We start from the raw sequence: 17,585 nt of genomic DNA, 5'->3' as shown, positions 1-17,585 counted from the left end.
GCTTCTCTGCATTTAGGCTTTTCATTTTCACGTTCCTCCACACTGTTTGTAATAAACACAAGAACATAGCTCAAGGGCAGAAATGAGGTTTAACTTGAGCAGAGGTACAATAGAGGCTATTTGGAAAGTAAAACTTTCAAATGGCAGTTTAGCCTTGAAGAATATATTGAATTAGATATGCGGTGTGCCTTGATTCATGATCTCTGCATAATAGCATTGCTATGTATATTACCAGGGTGCTTTCATAGACTGGAGACACGGGCTGTTTAATAGATCAGCCTCACAGAATGAGCCAAAACGCTCATGAAGAGCATGGGAGCAAGAGTCACAAGACCTGGATTCCTGCACTGACTCTGCTGCCTCCCATGGGGCCTTGACTTTCCTGGCAATAGCTTTCCTCATCTGCAAAGTGGGTGTCAGAGTAGAACTTGCCTCATGGGATTATTCAGAGCAGTAAAAGAGATAAACGCTAAGCATAGAGTGTTCTTACCATAGTAAGTAAAACTTTAATAAGTAAGGACTATTTATATTACTTTCATATGATTTTTATTTAGAAACCTTGATTCTAAAACATGGTGCACACTCTTTAATACCTTCATTTATTTGCTTTTTACTTAACGCAATTCTCTCTTAGCCAATTCTTATTTCTTGTCACTTTCAGAGTAACTATGGTCACCTTTTAAACCATGCGGTCACTTGAAAGCACTGGCTAAATACAACCAAGACTGACAACTATGAATAATTCCACATACCCCCTAAAACACTCTGGCATTTCACTCAAATTCTCATATTTGCCACCAAGTTGTTCTCTCTTGTTTTGTGCCTCTCTGTTCTCCACAGATTTCAGATACAGTTACTGAAGGTGAACATCATCTCCCTCTGAAAAATAATCCAGCAGGAACCAATGTTGAGTAATTGGGCTTCATAGGAGCATCACTGTCAAGTCTAGAAATATACAAGGAGATAATCACATTTCATTTTTTTTTCTCTTGAACGTTTTTAGCATGTTCACGTCCACGTTCTTCCAAGGAAGGCTGGAGACTTTCACAGGAATGACAGCGTCTATGATGAGGTGGGTCTGTTTTCTCTGATCTTACTATTTGATCACAGAGGCTGTCAGTATGATGAAATCAAACTGATGAACCAGGTGTCACCCTGGATATATGGTCTTAAGTGGGATTCCACCCCATATGACTCGGGAAGTGGCAGTAGAAGCCAAGGAACCAGGAATGACCATTATGGGAATCAAAGACAAATGAATCATAGTGATTTTCCTTTTCAAAGTAAATGTGGCAGAAACCAAGTGTCTTTGTGATTTCTGCCCTATCATTTACGAGGACACTAAATATTGTCTGGAAATATGGCCCAGAGTCTCCATAGGAGAAAATCGGTAGTGCCGCCAACCAATGGAAATCAAGCTGATTCACATATTATTTTTTTTAGTCAAATACTATTTAATTTAGAGATGCTTTGGAACTCAGCTTGTCTCTCCTAACATTTATTCAAAGCAAAACTTTGAATTATTGTTACCCGAAACCAGCTGGTTTGAATGAGTGCTGCCCATGTATCATAAACACTTTAGCAGTTAATTGACTTCTGGAAATTTCCGTTCAGACACAGAAATGTGAAACCTCTACAAAGATGAAGTAACAAGGTGATCTGGTCCTAGGGCCTCATGTACCTGAGAAATTTCAGGGGTCTGTCTCACTCTGTGGGGTACGTCGCCTATAATGGTTATTCTGGTATAAAATATTGGAAGATAATTTCAGTTTAACTACCTGTTGTAGCCAGTGATGGGCAAGTATTTTCCCCAAATGATCACGTGACAGTGGTGCCCTAAGATGCTTGGTTGGAAAGGGTTTTGAGGCTTTTCTGGATGAAACAAAGACAAATGTTGTGATTGGTTAACAATGTCGACCACAGATGTCAAAGAAGAAAGAGGTGCCATTTTTGTCACCTATTTGACGCTCCTGTTCTAAACCCTGGAGAGCAATGTTTAAAATACATTTTTAAAAATTTGGTTGTTCATCATGTGGCTCTATCCCTATGTTTATCCCCACCTGGTTTTATATTTTTAGGGTTTTATTTTTTTGTATTTATGTGTCATTTAAAAAAATTATAGTATTTCTTGGCAATAACTGGTATTAAAGTGGCTACCCAGACCCTGACAATAAAGACTGAGGGGTCATCAGTTAATGAGACTTACAATTAATTTTTCTGGGATCTATTAGATTCTTTGTGGTGACTGATGATAATGCTTTTGGGATGTCCCTCACTATACTGTGCTTCCTGTTTTTTCCAAGAGCTGCAGGAGGAATGTGCAGGGTGGAAATGCTCTAGTGACTCTTCCCTAAGTACTAGTTTTTGGACCAGTTGCTGCAAATCTCATTTCTCCAGAGATACCATCCCTAGAGAGTCTGACCCAGTAGATTGCAGAGGCATACCGAAATCAGAAGTTATGAGAGCATAAGCAAGTGCCCAGGAGATTCTGATGCACGGCTAGGTTTGGGAATAGTCTCTCTCCCAAATTTGTGCTTTCTCAAAGTTATATCCTATAATATTGTAATTTGAACTCATTTTCGTTAGATGTGGAATGTGACTTGGAGTTAGTAAGGGCTTAGTTTGCGTTGGAAGAAAATCAGAATTATGGAGTAATTATAAAGAGATGCCTTTTAAAAAAATATGAGTACTGATCATATTAGCATAAACTAAGGTTAATAAAATGTTGCCAAGTACAGGCTATTTTAATGAATAAATTAGCACATGATTTATATACAAGTGAATACTGCTAAAGTGTTATTAAAAGTGCTTGAAAACACTGTTTTCTTGGGCTGAACTGTCACCTTGAAATCTTATTTATATTCTGAATGCATTCATGACAGGAGCTATGGGGCTACATTTCAGCCCAGTTTGAGACACGATGTCCAACACTGAGGTTGGTGCATGGCCTTTCTCTCCTTCCTTACTCTTTTGCCCTTGTGTGCCTGCTTTCACAGCATCTCTAGCCCCAGAGATGAGGCAGCACATATTCCTGCCTCCTACCTATTTGGAGAAGCATCCCAAGAGAAGGAATTACTGTAAGAGTTCTCTTCTTTTCTTTTTTTCAATTAACCAGTAAGTCGCATGCAGTATAGACAATACCCACTAAGGGAGATGGTGGTATGAAATTATGAAGAGATTGAACTTCGGGCACCAGAAGAGTGAGGTTTAAACCCAAGTGCCACCTGCTAGTTTTGTGGCCTGGGACAAGTCACTCAAGCTCTGTTTTTAATTCTCTTATCTTTAAAATGGAGCTAATACCCTTCAAAAGACTATTATATGAAATATATGACACACTGTACTTGAAAAGCTTATTGCAGGAATTGGTACATACTAGGCATCTATTAATAGGTAGGTGTTTCTCTTCTTATGATCATTACTTTTGTTTTTAAAAACTTAGCATTTGGTGGGTAAATGGAGAGCTTGGATTTGAAGTCAGGTCATTGGATGTTTCCATTCAACACTCTTTTCAAGGGTCAGATTTCCAATTTTCTCTCTACTTTTAACTGCTTTTTCTCAGATTCATCTTCCTTTTTATACAAAAATATAGTTTGAGTACATAATAAGATAATGTCTTGAAAGTGGCACAGGCAGCATGAAGCATTGCACAAGCATTATTGGTACAAGAGATAATGTACATTAGACTGAATGATCTTAATCAGGAATGATATAGTGATGAGGTACAGCATTCTTTATGCTGATGGGGGCACTCACTCTAGATTATGCATTTGCCGCGGAACTACAACAAACAAACTGCCATGAAGGGTAGGGAGTAGGGAACAGGGACAGCAGAAGACTGAGCTTGATAAAATGTAATTGTGTTCCTACTGCTGTGGAAATAGAAAATGATACCTAAAGAAGCCTTAGGTTGTAAATTGGCTAAGAATATGGTGTTCTCCCTGGGCGCTGTTTTAGGAGAGATGGTGACAAACTGGAGAGGGTTCACAGCAAGGTGATTGGGATAGCAGAGTCTGGACACAGTGATCTGGGGAGTAGTTGAAGGTGGGGATATTTTGTTTAGAGAAAGGAAAACTTGCAGAGGGAAGACAGTGACAGAGTCCCTGTTTGTAAATATATGAAGGGCTGGTACGTGGGAAAAGTATTAAATGCTCTGTGTGACTCTGGGAGTTGGGGGAGGGGAGATTTGGGACTTCTAGGCTAAAAGGAGCCAGATACCAGTGCCACATAACAACAGATCAAATTGATAGAAAGTGATAAACATTTTTAGTACCGTGTGTGTGTGTGTGTGTGTGTGTGTGTGTGTGTGTGTGTGAAGGGGGGGGGGGGTGGTGGAGCTTCCCTTTCCTGGATCTATGCAAGCACAGATGGCCATGATTCTTCAGGTGGACCTCTACATCCAGTCCTTGGAGGGACCACTTAGTTCTATGATTCCTATCTTTACAAATCTGACCCATTGGATGATTACCTTTATTTTTAGGTTAGGCAAGTTCTGTAACAAATAGTGTGAGGTATTCTTGTTGTTGTTAGTATTACAGCATTTGGGTCACTGACTAATAAAACAAACTTTTTGTGTTGTTCATAGAAATACATGTATAGCTCACCTCTGACTTGTGTGAGACCATACTCTATTGATTTTTCTCTTTCTCAGCCTGCTTCCTACTTTTTCCTCCAGTTCATTGTTGCATATTGATGGTCCATGGGCTCTGCTCACCTCCTCATATGTATTTTATTTTGCATGCCAAGTATTTCTTAATGAGTCTGAATGCTTTTAGGTATGTCACGCATTCTTCAGGTCCCTACATTCCCCACAAATCCCTGTCTCTTACCAAGACTTGCTTCACATGTTTATGATACGTGTCTGGCCACTGAAGGCATTGGATTTTGAGATATGCCCATTTCTTGGCCTACTCCTCTTTTTTCTACCACTCAAGTGTTACTATTCTACAGGATCGTCTGTCTAGTCCACTATGCACGTCACTTCTCTACAACCTCTGTTTTACCTCCTTGGTTACTCATATAGTGCTATGGCCCTGGGAGTTTGTCATCTTCAGTGCATCCTGAAGTCTCATTCTCTCTACCCGCTTGCTTTTGTCAAACAGATTATTCTTGTTCCTACCTCAGGGCCTTGGCACATGTTGTTTTCTTTGCCTCTCGCCTCAAGTGACTTCATGTCTTCATCCAAATCTCAGTTCAAATGTCATCTCTTTGAAGAGTTCTTTTCATCGATCACCCCAACCCATCTAAGATAGATAATCTCTTATCCTCTCTGCAGAAATTCTATTATTATGTTTATTTTCTTCTTAATAGTTACCACATTTGAAATAATTTATTAGTTTAGTATTCAGTGCCTGTGTTCCCAGCTGCACTGTAAAGACTTGGGAACAGGGACCTAATCTGGCATAGAGAAGGTCTTCAAGAAATATTTGTTCAATGAATGAGTATATGAGGGAATGAGGTGTTGAACTAGAAGAATTTGACATTCCCTACTAGTCCTAAGGTAATTTAAAAGGAGAGCACATCTTGATTTTCAGGGGATCAACTTATTAACTCATAGCTACATTGGGTAAGATTCCGACATGGTGATGTCAGCCATTTGAGGTTAATCTAATGGAAGACTTATGGAACAGGCTCTATTGGTCAGAAATCAATGTGCACACAGCTTCATCTTGTTGCACATAAGAAAGATGGTGAGTAATTATAAACCTCGTCTGATTGCTAAGCAAGTCTGGTGGATCAAAACAAGTCATGTGTCAAAATTAACTTGTCTCACCCAAAAACCCAGACTTGCGTATCTGTAATAAATACAGATGTAAGATTTGCCAAAAGCAGGCTTGAGAGTTCTCTTGCTTTCATTTTGACCTCGATTATCATCTCTTGAGATTATCATTATCTGTTCTTCCTCCAGCTTGCTGTCCTGGATTTGTCTTTGTGCATTTTGTTCACTGATGTATCTTCCCGGTTTCAGAGAATGAGTCTCCTTCCACTCCCTCAAAACTGAGTTCATATTCCACCCATTCCAAGACAAAATTTTTATTATAAAGCCCTTTCTGTGTTGTTTTCCATGCAGATCTTATTTGTCCGTTGCTCCCAAACCCTTTCTATATCTATGTTCTTGAAATTTCCATGAATTATGTGAGGCCTTCTCTGAACTCAGTGGGCCCTCCATTATCTTGACAAGTTGATGAAGATTATGATAATGACATAAATGGGTCCTTGGTTAAAAGAGAACATACAGCTAATGTGGGGGAGGGAAATGTCCATTGCCTAATGCCATGGTACATCATCTCATTAACTCTGTAAGGCTTACCCTAGCTGCGTCCCAAATAAGCAACTCTCATAACTGTATTAGACAATTCATCAAATGTTTATGGGTGACATTGAATGGTTGTGATTGTGCACTGTATATAAAACCCATTACTGATGAAGGAAGTGACTATTATTAAAGCAAATGGGAATAGCAATCAGCAATTGGACAATTCAACCATGAATTTCATAGACAGAGCAACTGTGGGTTCAAGCATGCCATAGGAAACAATTGCTTGGCTTAACACAATGCATGAAAAAAATCAATTTGCTAAAATGCAGGTCATTTGGCCCTGAGGGCTTGAGAAAACTATTATATTGCTGATAATATTTATTGTTGAACTTGGATCTCTTTCACACACCATTTGACAATGGGCTCAAAGTCCATGGGTCCCCAGTTGACTCCAGAAAGGAAGGAGTGTTTCAATGAGGCAGTTAATTAGCTTTTTTTCCTCTGGGTTCAATGATGTCTTCATACTGAGGAATGCATTTTTGACTTGGTTACCTCTTGCAAAGAATAAAACAAGAACTCCATGGGTTCTTCTAAATTCATGAAAACCTAAAACAATCTTAAATGCTTAATTGAAGCATAGTTAACATATAGTATATTAGTTTCAGGTATATGACAGAGTGATTTGAGAATTATATACATTATGAAAGGCTCACCATAAGAAATGTGATTATCATCTGTCACCATAGAAAGGTATTATAATATGAGAACTTCTAGCTCAAAGAATCTTTATGTGATATAACCAACAAATAAATATATAATTTAATTATCTTTGACATCAAATTCTCCCTGGTTGGATCTCCAAATTCTCTTTGGCTACCTATTTTATTGATAACAAAATTTAGTAGACATCTGGTTTACCCTTTCCTGTGTCAGATTATTACTCATTTAAATCTTCCTGTCCCTTGGAAGAGAGGAATGTCAGATTAGGAGAGAAGTATTCATCTGGTTTCAAATTATTTCTTCCCATTTTTCCTAGTAGAGATAATAATTTGGGGAGTATACAATTCAGATTAATTACCACATATGAAATGTTGAGAAGAATGCAGCATTATAATGGTGGTGATGGTGGGGTGGGGGCCTCCAGAGAGAATCACAAAGTCATTGGATACAAGACTGTGCTGACAGCTCAGAGCCTGGAGCCTGCTTCGGATTCTGTGTCTCCATCTCTCTCTCTGCCCCTCCCCTAGTTGTGCGCTCTTTCTCTCTCTCTCTCTCAAAAATAAACATTAATTTTTTTTTTTTAAAAAAGAGAGGACAGGTATCTACAGGATGTGCCTCAAGGCAAAGGATGCCACCTCTATGGTTTTTCCTGGTGTTGGCTTTGAGGACTGCCACCCTGTGTCAGTTTTCTCAGCATTACTCTCCTCTCCATTTAAATATGTTCAATTGCATATTCATGAGAAATAAGCAGCAAAAAGGTAACCACATGCCATTCTATCCATCATATCAAAGTAAGACCACTCCATGTTTTCTCAATAAGGCTTTGTTGTGCAGGGTCTGTTCTGCCTTCCACAGTGAATCTTCTCTCCAAACATATATAGCCTAGCAGAAATCTGTAAAATCATGCAGCAGGCAAGTGCCTGCTCTATGAAGCCCTTCTCGCTGAGATACCTCCGTCACACTTGTGCTTTCAGTCACTCAATGCTGCAGTCAGACCTCCACTAGCATCAGTAATTGAAGATTGGATCATTTATATAATTTTATTTTATTTTTTTTTACAAAAGTAAGGTTTATTTATTTTCAGAGACAGAGAGAGACAGAGCGTGGGGAGAGAAGGGGCAGAGAGAGAGGGGGACACAGAATCTGAAGCATGCTCCAGGCTCTGAACTGTCAATATAGAGCCTGATGCGGGGCTCGAGCTCACAGACTGAGATCATGACCTGAGCCAAAGTTGGACTCTTAACCGAATGAGACACCCAGGTGCCCCAATTTTTTAATTTTTAAATTAGGTTTATATTCAAGGCTCTTGACTTAACTATAAATAGTCACTTACTAAGAGTGTCCAAAAAATTTTAGTAAACTTGGAGACTAGGTCCACTAAAGAAAACTATCTCACATGAGAAATTTTTCCAAATCTATTTTATTTGAGAGTTGAAAGTATAGGGGAAAAGGATAGGAAAAGTTATTGGAGGAATAAATTATGTACAGAAATGGACAAGTATAGCAAGAGGAAAAGAGATATGAATTGGGCATTGGCACTTTTGTACCAGTAAAAATTATAATGGCCTCAAAGAAAAAAAGTCCCCAAACATTTCACTTGATGTCTCTTTTGTTATTGTTATTTTTTAACATTTATTTTTGAGAGAGAGTAAGTGGAGGAGGAGCAGAGAGAGAGGAACAGAGGATCCACTGTAGGCTCTGTGCTGACAGCAGCAAGCCTGATGTGGGGGCTCACACTTACAAACTGCTCACAAACTGCAGGATCATGATCTGAGCCAAAGTCGAATGCTCAACCATTTGAGTTGTGCAGGTGCCCCTGACTTGATCTCGCTGTTAAAGATGAAAAGCAGTGGCGCCTGGGTGGCTCAGTCGGTTGAGCGGCCGACTTCGGCTCAGGTCACAATCTCACGGTCCGTGAGTTGGAGCCCCGCGTGGGGCTCTGGGCTGATGGCTCAGAGCCTGGAGCCTGCTTCTGATTCTGTGTCTCCCTCTCTCTCTGACCCTCCCCCATTCATGCTCTGTCTCTCTCTGTCTCAAAAATAAATAAATGTTTAAAAAAAAAAAGATGAAAAGCAAAATAAGCAAGAATTAAGGATGAAAGAAAGGTAAAAACTAATATAATTTTAAAGCCCCAAAGCATTGGATTTTTTTTTGCTTTTCAGTTATCAACTGTCATTTTTTAGACAAAAGAATGATATACTTAATTATAATAATCTTTATGAATAAGTCTTATTACCCCTTAGCTTGCAGCAGGACCTGTTCTTTGAATCTATCATGTGTCACATTCCAGCAGAGAAGAATACGAGGCCTCCAAGTTACCTGCTTCAGAAAAGGCACACGGGGCCCTGGAAACATAGCCTGACTTTTGGAATCCCAGCCTGTGGGCCCAAAATGTAGCCTTACTTGTGTCATCATCAGATCGTATCAATTACAATGTTCCCAGTCTGTACTTTGCACATTGTGTATTAGAGAAGCACCGCCCAACAGAAATATAATATGAGTTAATATGTAGTTACAAATGTTTCAGTAGCCACATTAAAACTAGTGAAATGAAATTGGTGAAATTAATTTAATGATATGATTTTTAACCCACTGTAACCAAAGGTTATCATTTCATCATGTAACTAATGCAAAACCTTATTAATGAGATATTTACATCCTCTTTTTGTATGAGTCCTTGAAATCCAATATGTGTTTTATATTTCCAGCACATCTCATTGAGACTAGTTCCACATGGCTACTCTAGTGGCTGCCAAATTGGACAGTGCAATTTAAGAGCTTTTTAAATCTTAACAACTTCATTTGTTTTCATAAAGTGCAACTTAATGCAAAACCTCTTAATTTTTTCACCCTGGCCCTCCATATCCAGAGGATAATAATTTATTTTTCCTGCTCCTTAAAATCAGAAGGTAACACAAGAAATATGTCATCGAACAGTTGACTTAGGTCCTGTCATCCCTAATCAAATGTTTTGTGGAAGTTTTAACAGTGAAATGATCTGAAAGATGACCAGGTGGTTTCTTCTATACAGATTCTACATTCTTTTATTTTTTTTAATGTTTATTTATTTTTGACAGAGAGAGGGAGAGATAGAGAGACAGAGCATGAGTGGGGGATGGGCAGAGAGAGAGAGAGAAAGAGAATCTGAAGCAGGCTCCAGGCTCTGAGCTGTTAGCACAGAGCCTGACACAAGGCTCCAGCTCACGGACCGCAAGATCATGGCCTGAGCCGAAATCAGATGCTCAACCGACTGAGCCACCCAGGAGCCCCAACATTCTTTTTAAAAATTTTTTAATTATCTTTTTGCTAATTTCACCAGGGATGTTCACAAAATAACCCATGAATTTTGGAGGACAGGGGAACCACTGTTTTGATTCTTGTTTCTTTGGGCCATTAATCCTTTATGGGTGGTCCAAACACCAATTATTCATGTGGTCATACTTTTTTCCAATTTTGAAAACAAACCCATTAACTGTATTTTTGAGGCACTGTCAGGCTTAAAGCTGGGGACTCCAGATCCAGATTGGTTGTTTCTCACCTCAATTTTCTCATCTGTAAAATGGGGATTGTGATGGGACTGCTGGAAGAATAAAATAATTTACTACCTATAAAGCCCTAGAATAATGCCTGATGCAGTGTTAATGCTTAATACATGTTGGCTATTATTTATGTAATTATTAGCAGTATTATTAATGTTCTGTTATTATCAGAGAAACTTCTAAAGAGCTGATAGGAATGAGTGAGTGAGAAGTTGGAAGCTGAAGTAGGTGACTGTCCAGAAGCTACATTCTCTGGAGACCCAGGAGGTTTTCCAAATGCAAGGGACCCATCAAGGGGAGGTCATCAGGTTTAGTGTCATTACCTGTGACTGTCATTATGCCTGCCTGTGGGCCAACAGCCTTCAGAGACATGGCAGTTCAATAATTTGTGACCACATTAAACTTTTAAGCTGCCACAAGTATGCAGCCCACACTGTCCAGACCTGCAAACATTTCCAATGACAGAATCCCTTCTGGAAAAAAAGAAATTCTGGTTTATAATTTTATTCCAAGACTTTCAGATTGCTTTACCTTACTGTTTTGAGATTGTTGTGGTCCCCTAGATTTAGAGGAGTAAGTTGAGAGATGCCAGATTTTCTTTCTAATCCAGAAAATCTAGAAAAGGCTCCTATACCTGCAGAGCTAGCTCTAAAATCTACATGATGGGTCAGTAGAGTGGTTTGTTACAAGTTCTTTAATGCTGAACTTGTTATTTAAATCTCAATATCTTTTATGTTTCCCATCTTTGAAATGGGAGAAGGGAATTTGCTTCCAGGAGTAAATAATAGGTGAATAGTGATAAACAATTCTAATTCTTAATCCTGTTTCCTAGGGAGAGGACTAATGAAAAATACTAATAGAATAAAAATGTCATCATTACTTAATGAGAGTCTACAATGTGCTGAACCCTGTGCTAGGTGTTATACATACATTACTTGAATTTTCTTAATCCTTGCAGGGTTGATATCATTAATACCTTTCAATTAAAGCTAAATATCACAGCAAGTGTGTGTTTGTCTCAAGACCTTATAACTAGTTCATGACAAAAATTTTATTGCAGTCCATTTGACTACAAAGCCTTTGGTCTGAGGCAAATATTATCCCTCATTTTAATTGAAAACTCAAAGATAGTGAGATGAGTGATTTTTTCTAGATTTTTTCTAGAGTGATTATTCTAGACTCCCAATGCTAAATCTCAAGCAGTTTCAAGATCTCTGTTTGACCTTGGAGACATTCGCTCAAACAGACATATCCTAGATTTTCACTAAGCCCATAGGTCCTGGACACACCACTTCTAATTAAGCAGCTAATAAGACTTAGAGTTTAGGAAATTGGCATTTTCCAAAGTTAGCCATGTTCTCTGCTTTTTGAATATGAACAACTAGTCCCCACCTAGATACTTTATTATAGCTCCTTCATATATATATACATATATACGTATATATATATATATGTATATATATATACGTATATACGTATATATATATATACGTATATATATACATATACATATATACGTATATATATACATATACATATATACGTATATATATATATACGTATATATATACATATACATATATATGTATATATATATATGATTCTACAATTCCCAAGGTCATCCTTTCTGAGCTGGTTTTGTGCAATGAACCTCTTAAATACTTTTGCATGCCTTATAGTGTATTCATGTCATGATAACACACTAAAATATTTAAGAGAAAATTGCTGCCTTTTTCTTCCTCAAAAAGAAACAGTCCTTGCTTACAACTCTCAATGGACCATAAATATCTTCTAGGCCAGCTGTACTAGTACCTGTTGGAAACACTTCTTACATTGAATATTCCCTTTTCCCTGAAATGAAACCTTGCTCCTGAATCTTCTTTTTCCTTTAAAAGAATTTTGGTTCTTTTTAGAAAACTCTTCAGAGACCTTGAAGAGGTATGTGTACAGTTAGGTCAAATCCATGCATGAACCTTCAACTGGCTTCTCCAGTAGTCTTGGCCTCATCAGTTGATATGAAGACTGAGGCTGAATTCATTTGTAACAACCTGAAATAAGTGACCCAACGTTTCCTTATGACATTTTCTGTCCACACGATGTGTCTGCCCTTTACCAATTTGCCTTCCTTCCCTGCAGCACTGGCATAGTTTCTTCTTTCAAGTCTCATCTCAAAGTCAAAAGCATGAAGACCTTGGGTAGTTTCATCGATTAGTGATTTGGTATACACCTGAATTCAACTTCTTGAGAAAAATGAGGGACATTTGGTGATATCCTCAAATGGAGAGGGAAATTATGGTGTGTTTATAGCTTTAGCATGCTGAGGAGGTCATGCATCCATGAAGTGCAGGGTGGAGCAGTGAGTACATTTATCTCCACGAATAAGAAAACTGAGGCACAGAGAAACCTAATAACTTTTCTGAGGTCATCTGGGAGAGAGAGAGAGAGAGAGAGAGAGAGAAGAGAGAAGAGAGAAGAGAGAAGAGAGAAGAGAGAAGAGAGAAGAGAGAAGGGAAGGGAAGGGAAGGGAAGGGAAAAGAGAGGAGAGAGAAAAGGAAGGAAGGAAGGAAGGAAGGAAGGAAGGAAGGAAGGAAGAAAAAAAAGGGGAGAGGGGAGTGGGGAGAGAAAAACAGACAGGGGAGTCATACTACCCAGTTCTCTTTCACTCTGCTGCCTCTGTGAACTCCCAGAAGAGTTTTAATCCCCTTTGTCCTCCCTACCTCTTCATACCCAATAAATCCCACTATTCGATGGAGTAGTTTCTTCAAAGTCATTTGCAGAACCGAATCTGTTACTTCCCTGACCCTCGGAATTCAGAGCCTAGTTCTTGTGTTTCTCAGTTCTGTGGCTTTTCTTTGTCAGCTGCAAATTCCTCCACTTGCTTTTTGGGTACTACCTTCTTTTCTGTCAAAATCTCCTCTCAAGAAAGAAACCGTATCTTAATTGTAACGAGAACAGTTCACATTGTTAACTTTCCTGAGATGATAAAGTATTTTTCAAACTAACACAGCCTTATGGGAGGAGAGTAGGATTTTAAAGCTGGAATATCAGGCCTTAGTCTGGAGGTACAGTGTGACTTTGTTGGTAACTCCAGAACCAAATCACAAAGGCCAGCTCTGGACCTGGTACTCATTTCTGGAATCTACCTGCAATTAGTTTGAAAAGTAGCCCCTGAAAGCCCCACCAGCACTGAGATAAATCAATCTAAGATAGAATAGTCCTCATCCACCTTCATATTTTGGAATTGTGTCAACACCCTGCCAAGAATATAATAGATATTTCTATTCTATTCCACTGTAGGCTCAAAAATGCTGTTATTGGTATCATAGTTTCCACATTACCTCAGAGTATGTGTCTATAAAACTTGTATAACTTATCTATTTCATTTGAAAACTCTCTACCTGGGAAATAATTTAAAGTAAAAAAATAGAAGAATATATTTTAATGGTATGTATTCATATATATGGATGAGTGCTTTAAAATAATTTTAATGTTGTAAAATATTGGGATATAATATTGAATGAAAATAGTGGCATATAGGTTGAGAATAGAATGGAAACACATATTTCTAGTAATTAAAAAGGATTGTGGGGGCACGTGGGTGACTTAGTCAGCTAAGTGTCTAACTCTTGATTTCAGCTCAGGTCATGATCTCATGGTGAGATTGAGCCCCACCTCTGTGCTGGACATGGAACCTGCCTAAGATTCTCTCTCCCTCTCTGTCTGCCCCTTTCTCCCACCAAGTGCATGTGCATGTGCACCCTCTCCCTCATTAAAAAGAGAGAGAGAGAGAGAGAGATTGATTATAGCTGGATATGGAATCATAGGTCACTCTTGTTTTCTTTCTTCATACTCTTTGGCATTTCCCAAACTTTATATAGTGAATGTTCAAAATTCTGTAATTTAAATATAATATTAGGTAGTAATTTTTTAATAGTCAGACATTGTGTTCTTCTTCACTCATTGACAAAGACCATCATTTATGGGTAGTTGGCTGGTGAATGTAGTGAAAGAAATAGACTTTAGTTTTGGTGAATCCCTCATGGGAGATCCCTGTTCGTGACTTACCACTTGAACTGAAATGCCCAGAGAAGTGGCCTTTGTCGGGTTTCCACTCTCTGACTTGTTAGTTAAAAAAATTACTCTTCAGGATAACATTTTCCCTGAGCTCCTGCTCAGAGTCACAAGAAAGAATACATTAGATATAATGCTCTGAAGTCTCGTTCTCCCTAGTCACTTTGTCTTCAGTTTCTTCTCCATCACCAGGTCATCCCTTACTATTTCTGAGGTTCACTAGTGGCCCATACCAGTTATTAATTTCACAATCACCAACTTGACTCTACAAAAATGAAACATTCTTTGATCCCCAAGTTGGGTTTAATTCGTGGTCATGATAGCAGACTACTTCATCAGCCCAGGGCCAGTTCAGGTCAGCAAATCCAGTGCCATCTGAATCAGCTCAGTCCTATAATTCAGCCCTGTTCTGGTTTACAACCTCTTGGTTCAGCATTCTGCTCTCTGGGGCCATTGTGAGCCACATGTCATGTGGGGCAGACAGGGATTATGTAGTCCTTGGCTGTTGTTTCTTTGGCCTCTGCTGTGTAAGTAATCTGCCTGCCTGGTCCTCGGGTGTATACTCCATCCATGCTGACACCCACAAGCATGGCAACCATCCCTGAGGGTTGATGGTCATGGTCTCCTGTCTCCCTAGGTGTCCATGGTTCTTACAAGGCCTCTGGTCACAACACAGGAAGGGCACTTACTCTGTACTCTTTTCAACATTCTTCTCCTGGACACAGAAATGTCTTTCTGTTCTTCCATGCTTTTCTGAGACCTGCAAGGAGATCTGGGACTCCCTGGCAGATGCTCATGTTGTCACTACAACACTTGATCCTTCTCTTTGTGGAACAATGTGCTGCCAGAGTTGTAGATGGGGAAAGCTGGGTACCAGTACCTTCTACTCTTGGATTCCCAATCCAAAGAGGAGGTTTCCAGCAAGTCACTGTGAAAGGTAGAATGACTGTCTACCAAGGGTGCTCATGCCCTCACTTCCAGAACCTGTAAATATGGTACATGGCAAAGAATTAAGGTGGCAGATAGAATTTAAGGGGCTAATAGCTGACTTTAAAAAAGGGAGATTATCCTGAATTATCCTGAGTGGACCCAATATAATCACAAAGGTCCTTAAATGTGGATAAGGTAGGTGGAACAGTCAGCGTCAAAGTGATGCAGGCTGAGAAAGACTCCCTTGGTCATTGAAGCAGGAAAACAGATTTTTTCCCATGGGCCCTCCAGAGAAGAATTCATACCTGCTGGCATCTTGATTTTAGCCTATTGAGACTTATTTTGGACTTCTGACCTCCAGAACTCTAAGATAATAAACCTGTGCTGTTTAAAGCCAGTAAGTTTTTAGAAATCTGTTACAGCAGGAAGTATCAAATTAATGTATCTTCAAACCTCAGGGTTCAGCATGGGATTTGGAAGAAGGGCAAGGGTGGAAGCATAGTACCCTAGAGTGTGCTCATGAGCTTTCTCTCTTTCTGTCTCTGTTTGTCTCTTACTTGCTTTATCTCTCTTAGTTCTGTCCCTTTTCCAGTTTGAAAGTCTTTTTTCATGTCTGGGGATGGGCAGGTAGAGCAGCTTAGCCTCCTTATCCCTGCATGAATCATTTCTTGTACTGGGCAGTACCTTCTGCACTTAGAAGCCCTGTGAGTGAGTGAAGGACACTGCTTCCTCACAGTAGATATACTTCCAGTTAGCCGAAAGAGAAGGTCAAGAGGGAAATGGCTCACCAGTGATTACTTTGAAATAGTAGCTCACCTTATATGGATAAGTGAGCAACAGTAACCACAGAGAGAGCAGAAGCCACTAAGTACCATGGGGCAGTATGCTCTGAAGAAGGGCCATCCAGGTTCCGGGATGTGACCGCCTTCTTGCCTCTAGAGAGGCTCACGTCCTGGCTCTGTTGCTAATGAGACCTTGGCCAGTTCCCTGTGTCTGGGGCTCAGTTTCCCTTTCCTCAAACTGAGAGGCCTCATCTCATCTCGGCTACCTCTAAGCACACGGTCAGCTCTGATACTTTGTGATTCTATGACACTAACTAGTTCAATTGAAAAAGAACCACTTGCCCTGAGGACTCCCTCCCTTTGATTTCTGCACGGAGGCCATATTAGCATAGCAGAAAGGATATTGACACTGCAGTTGACTTTTAAAATTCACTGAGAAGAGGAGATAAAATGAAAACACACCAGATGGAATGTGAGCTCCCTACTATTTCAAAACTTAGATATTTCCACTAAATGTTGGCACAAACTTAAAATTAAATATCATCTTGAATGCTATTTACAGTTTTCAAAGTGACAGCAACAGTAGTCTCCTTAGAAAGGGAAGACTGTGATAAGATCGATTCTATCACTTAAGGAATTTAATTTTAAGGATGGAAAAATCAAGAAAATAATTAGCTGGATATACAAATAATAGTGGGAGGAGCTGGGGAGTCATGCAGACAGTTGAGACACAATGTGTTTCCACCGCTGACTGACTGAGGCCTCCAGGAACCGCGTGCTGAGAAGCACTGTGAATTTGGCTCTCTTTTCATCTCAAGCAGATTCACTAAGTAAATTTTGACTGTCTTTAATTTTTAGGGTTCCTACATGCTGTGGTTCTTGATCCATTTTGCGTTACAGACCCCTTTGAGAGTCCTGCTGAATGCTGAAAACCCCGTAGCTAAGAAAAATTTTAAATATTTACACAGATACCATAAAGATTTTCATTTACTGTTAAGATTTTTTAAAGCCCCAGGTTAAAAATGCCCAACTTGAGATAGAGAAGAATGTTCTCAAAATGTAGGAAATTAGTAAAACTGACTTTGTGCAAGAAGTTTTACACACACATATGCATGTAGTACACACATGTACGTACACAGTCACACATAATCAAGGATTTGTATTCACATCCTTGAGGCTCACTCTGTTGACTCAAGACCCAACTGTCTCCATTTGAGAGCATTTGAGTGTTTAGTTATTCCTTTATAGAGCCAATGTCAGAATGCACAAGGAGGAGGAGAGGTTTTG

General features: G+C 39.3%; 1 protein-coding gene across 10 annotated transcripts in view; it reads left to right on the top strand.

Annotated features, from left to right (window-relative positions):
• Positions 1-17,585, top strand: part of FHIT (fragile histidine triad diadenosine triphosphatase) — a 1,422,334-nt gene that overhangs the window by 1,240,780 nt on the left and 163,969 nt on the right. For 9 of the 10 annotated variants that reach the window (XM_060633696.3, XM_060633695.3, XM_060633693.3 and 6 more), the window contains one exon: positions 1,004-1,072. The exons of the other annotated variant lie outside the window; for it this stretch is intronic. In XM_060633696.3, coding sequence (XP_060489679.1) covers positions 1,004-1,072 — 69 coding nt within the window. The remainder of the gene's footprint in view (positions 1-1,003; positions 1,073-17,585) is intronic. 10 annotated transcript variants of the gene reach the window in all.

The sequence above is a fragment of the Panthera onca genome, chromosome A2 (genome assembly GCF_046562875.1).
Source record: "Panthera onca isolate mPanOnc1 chromosome A2, mPanOnc1 haplotype 2, whole genome shotgun sequence".
Lineage (NCBI taxonomy): Eukaryota > Metazoa > Chordata > Mammalia > Carnivora > Felidae > Panthera > Panthera onca.
This window is presented reverse-complemented; position numbering and strand designations above follow the sequence as displayed.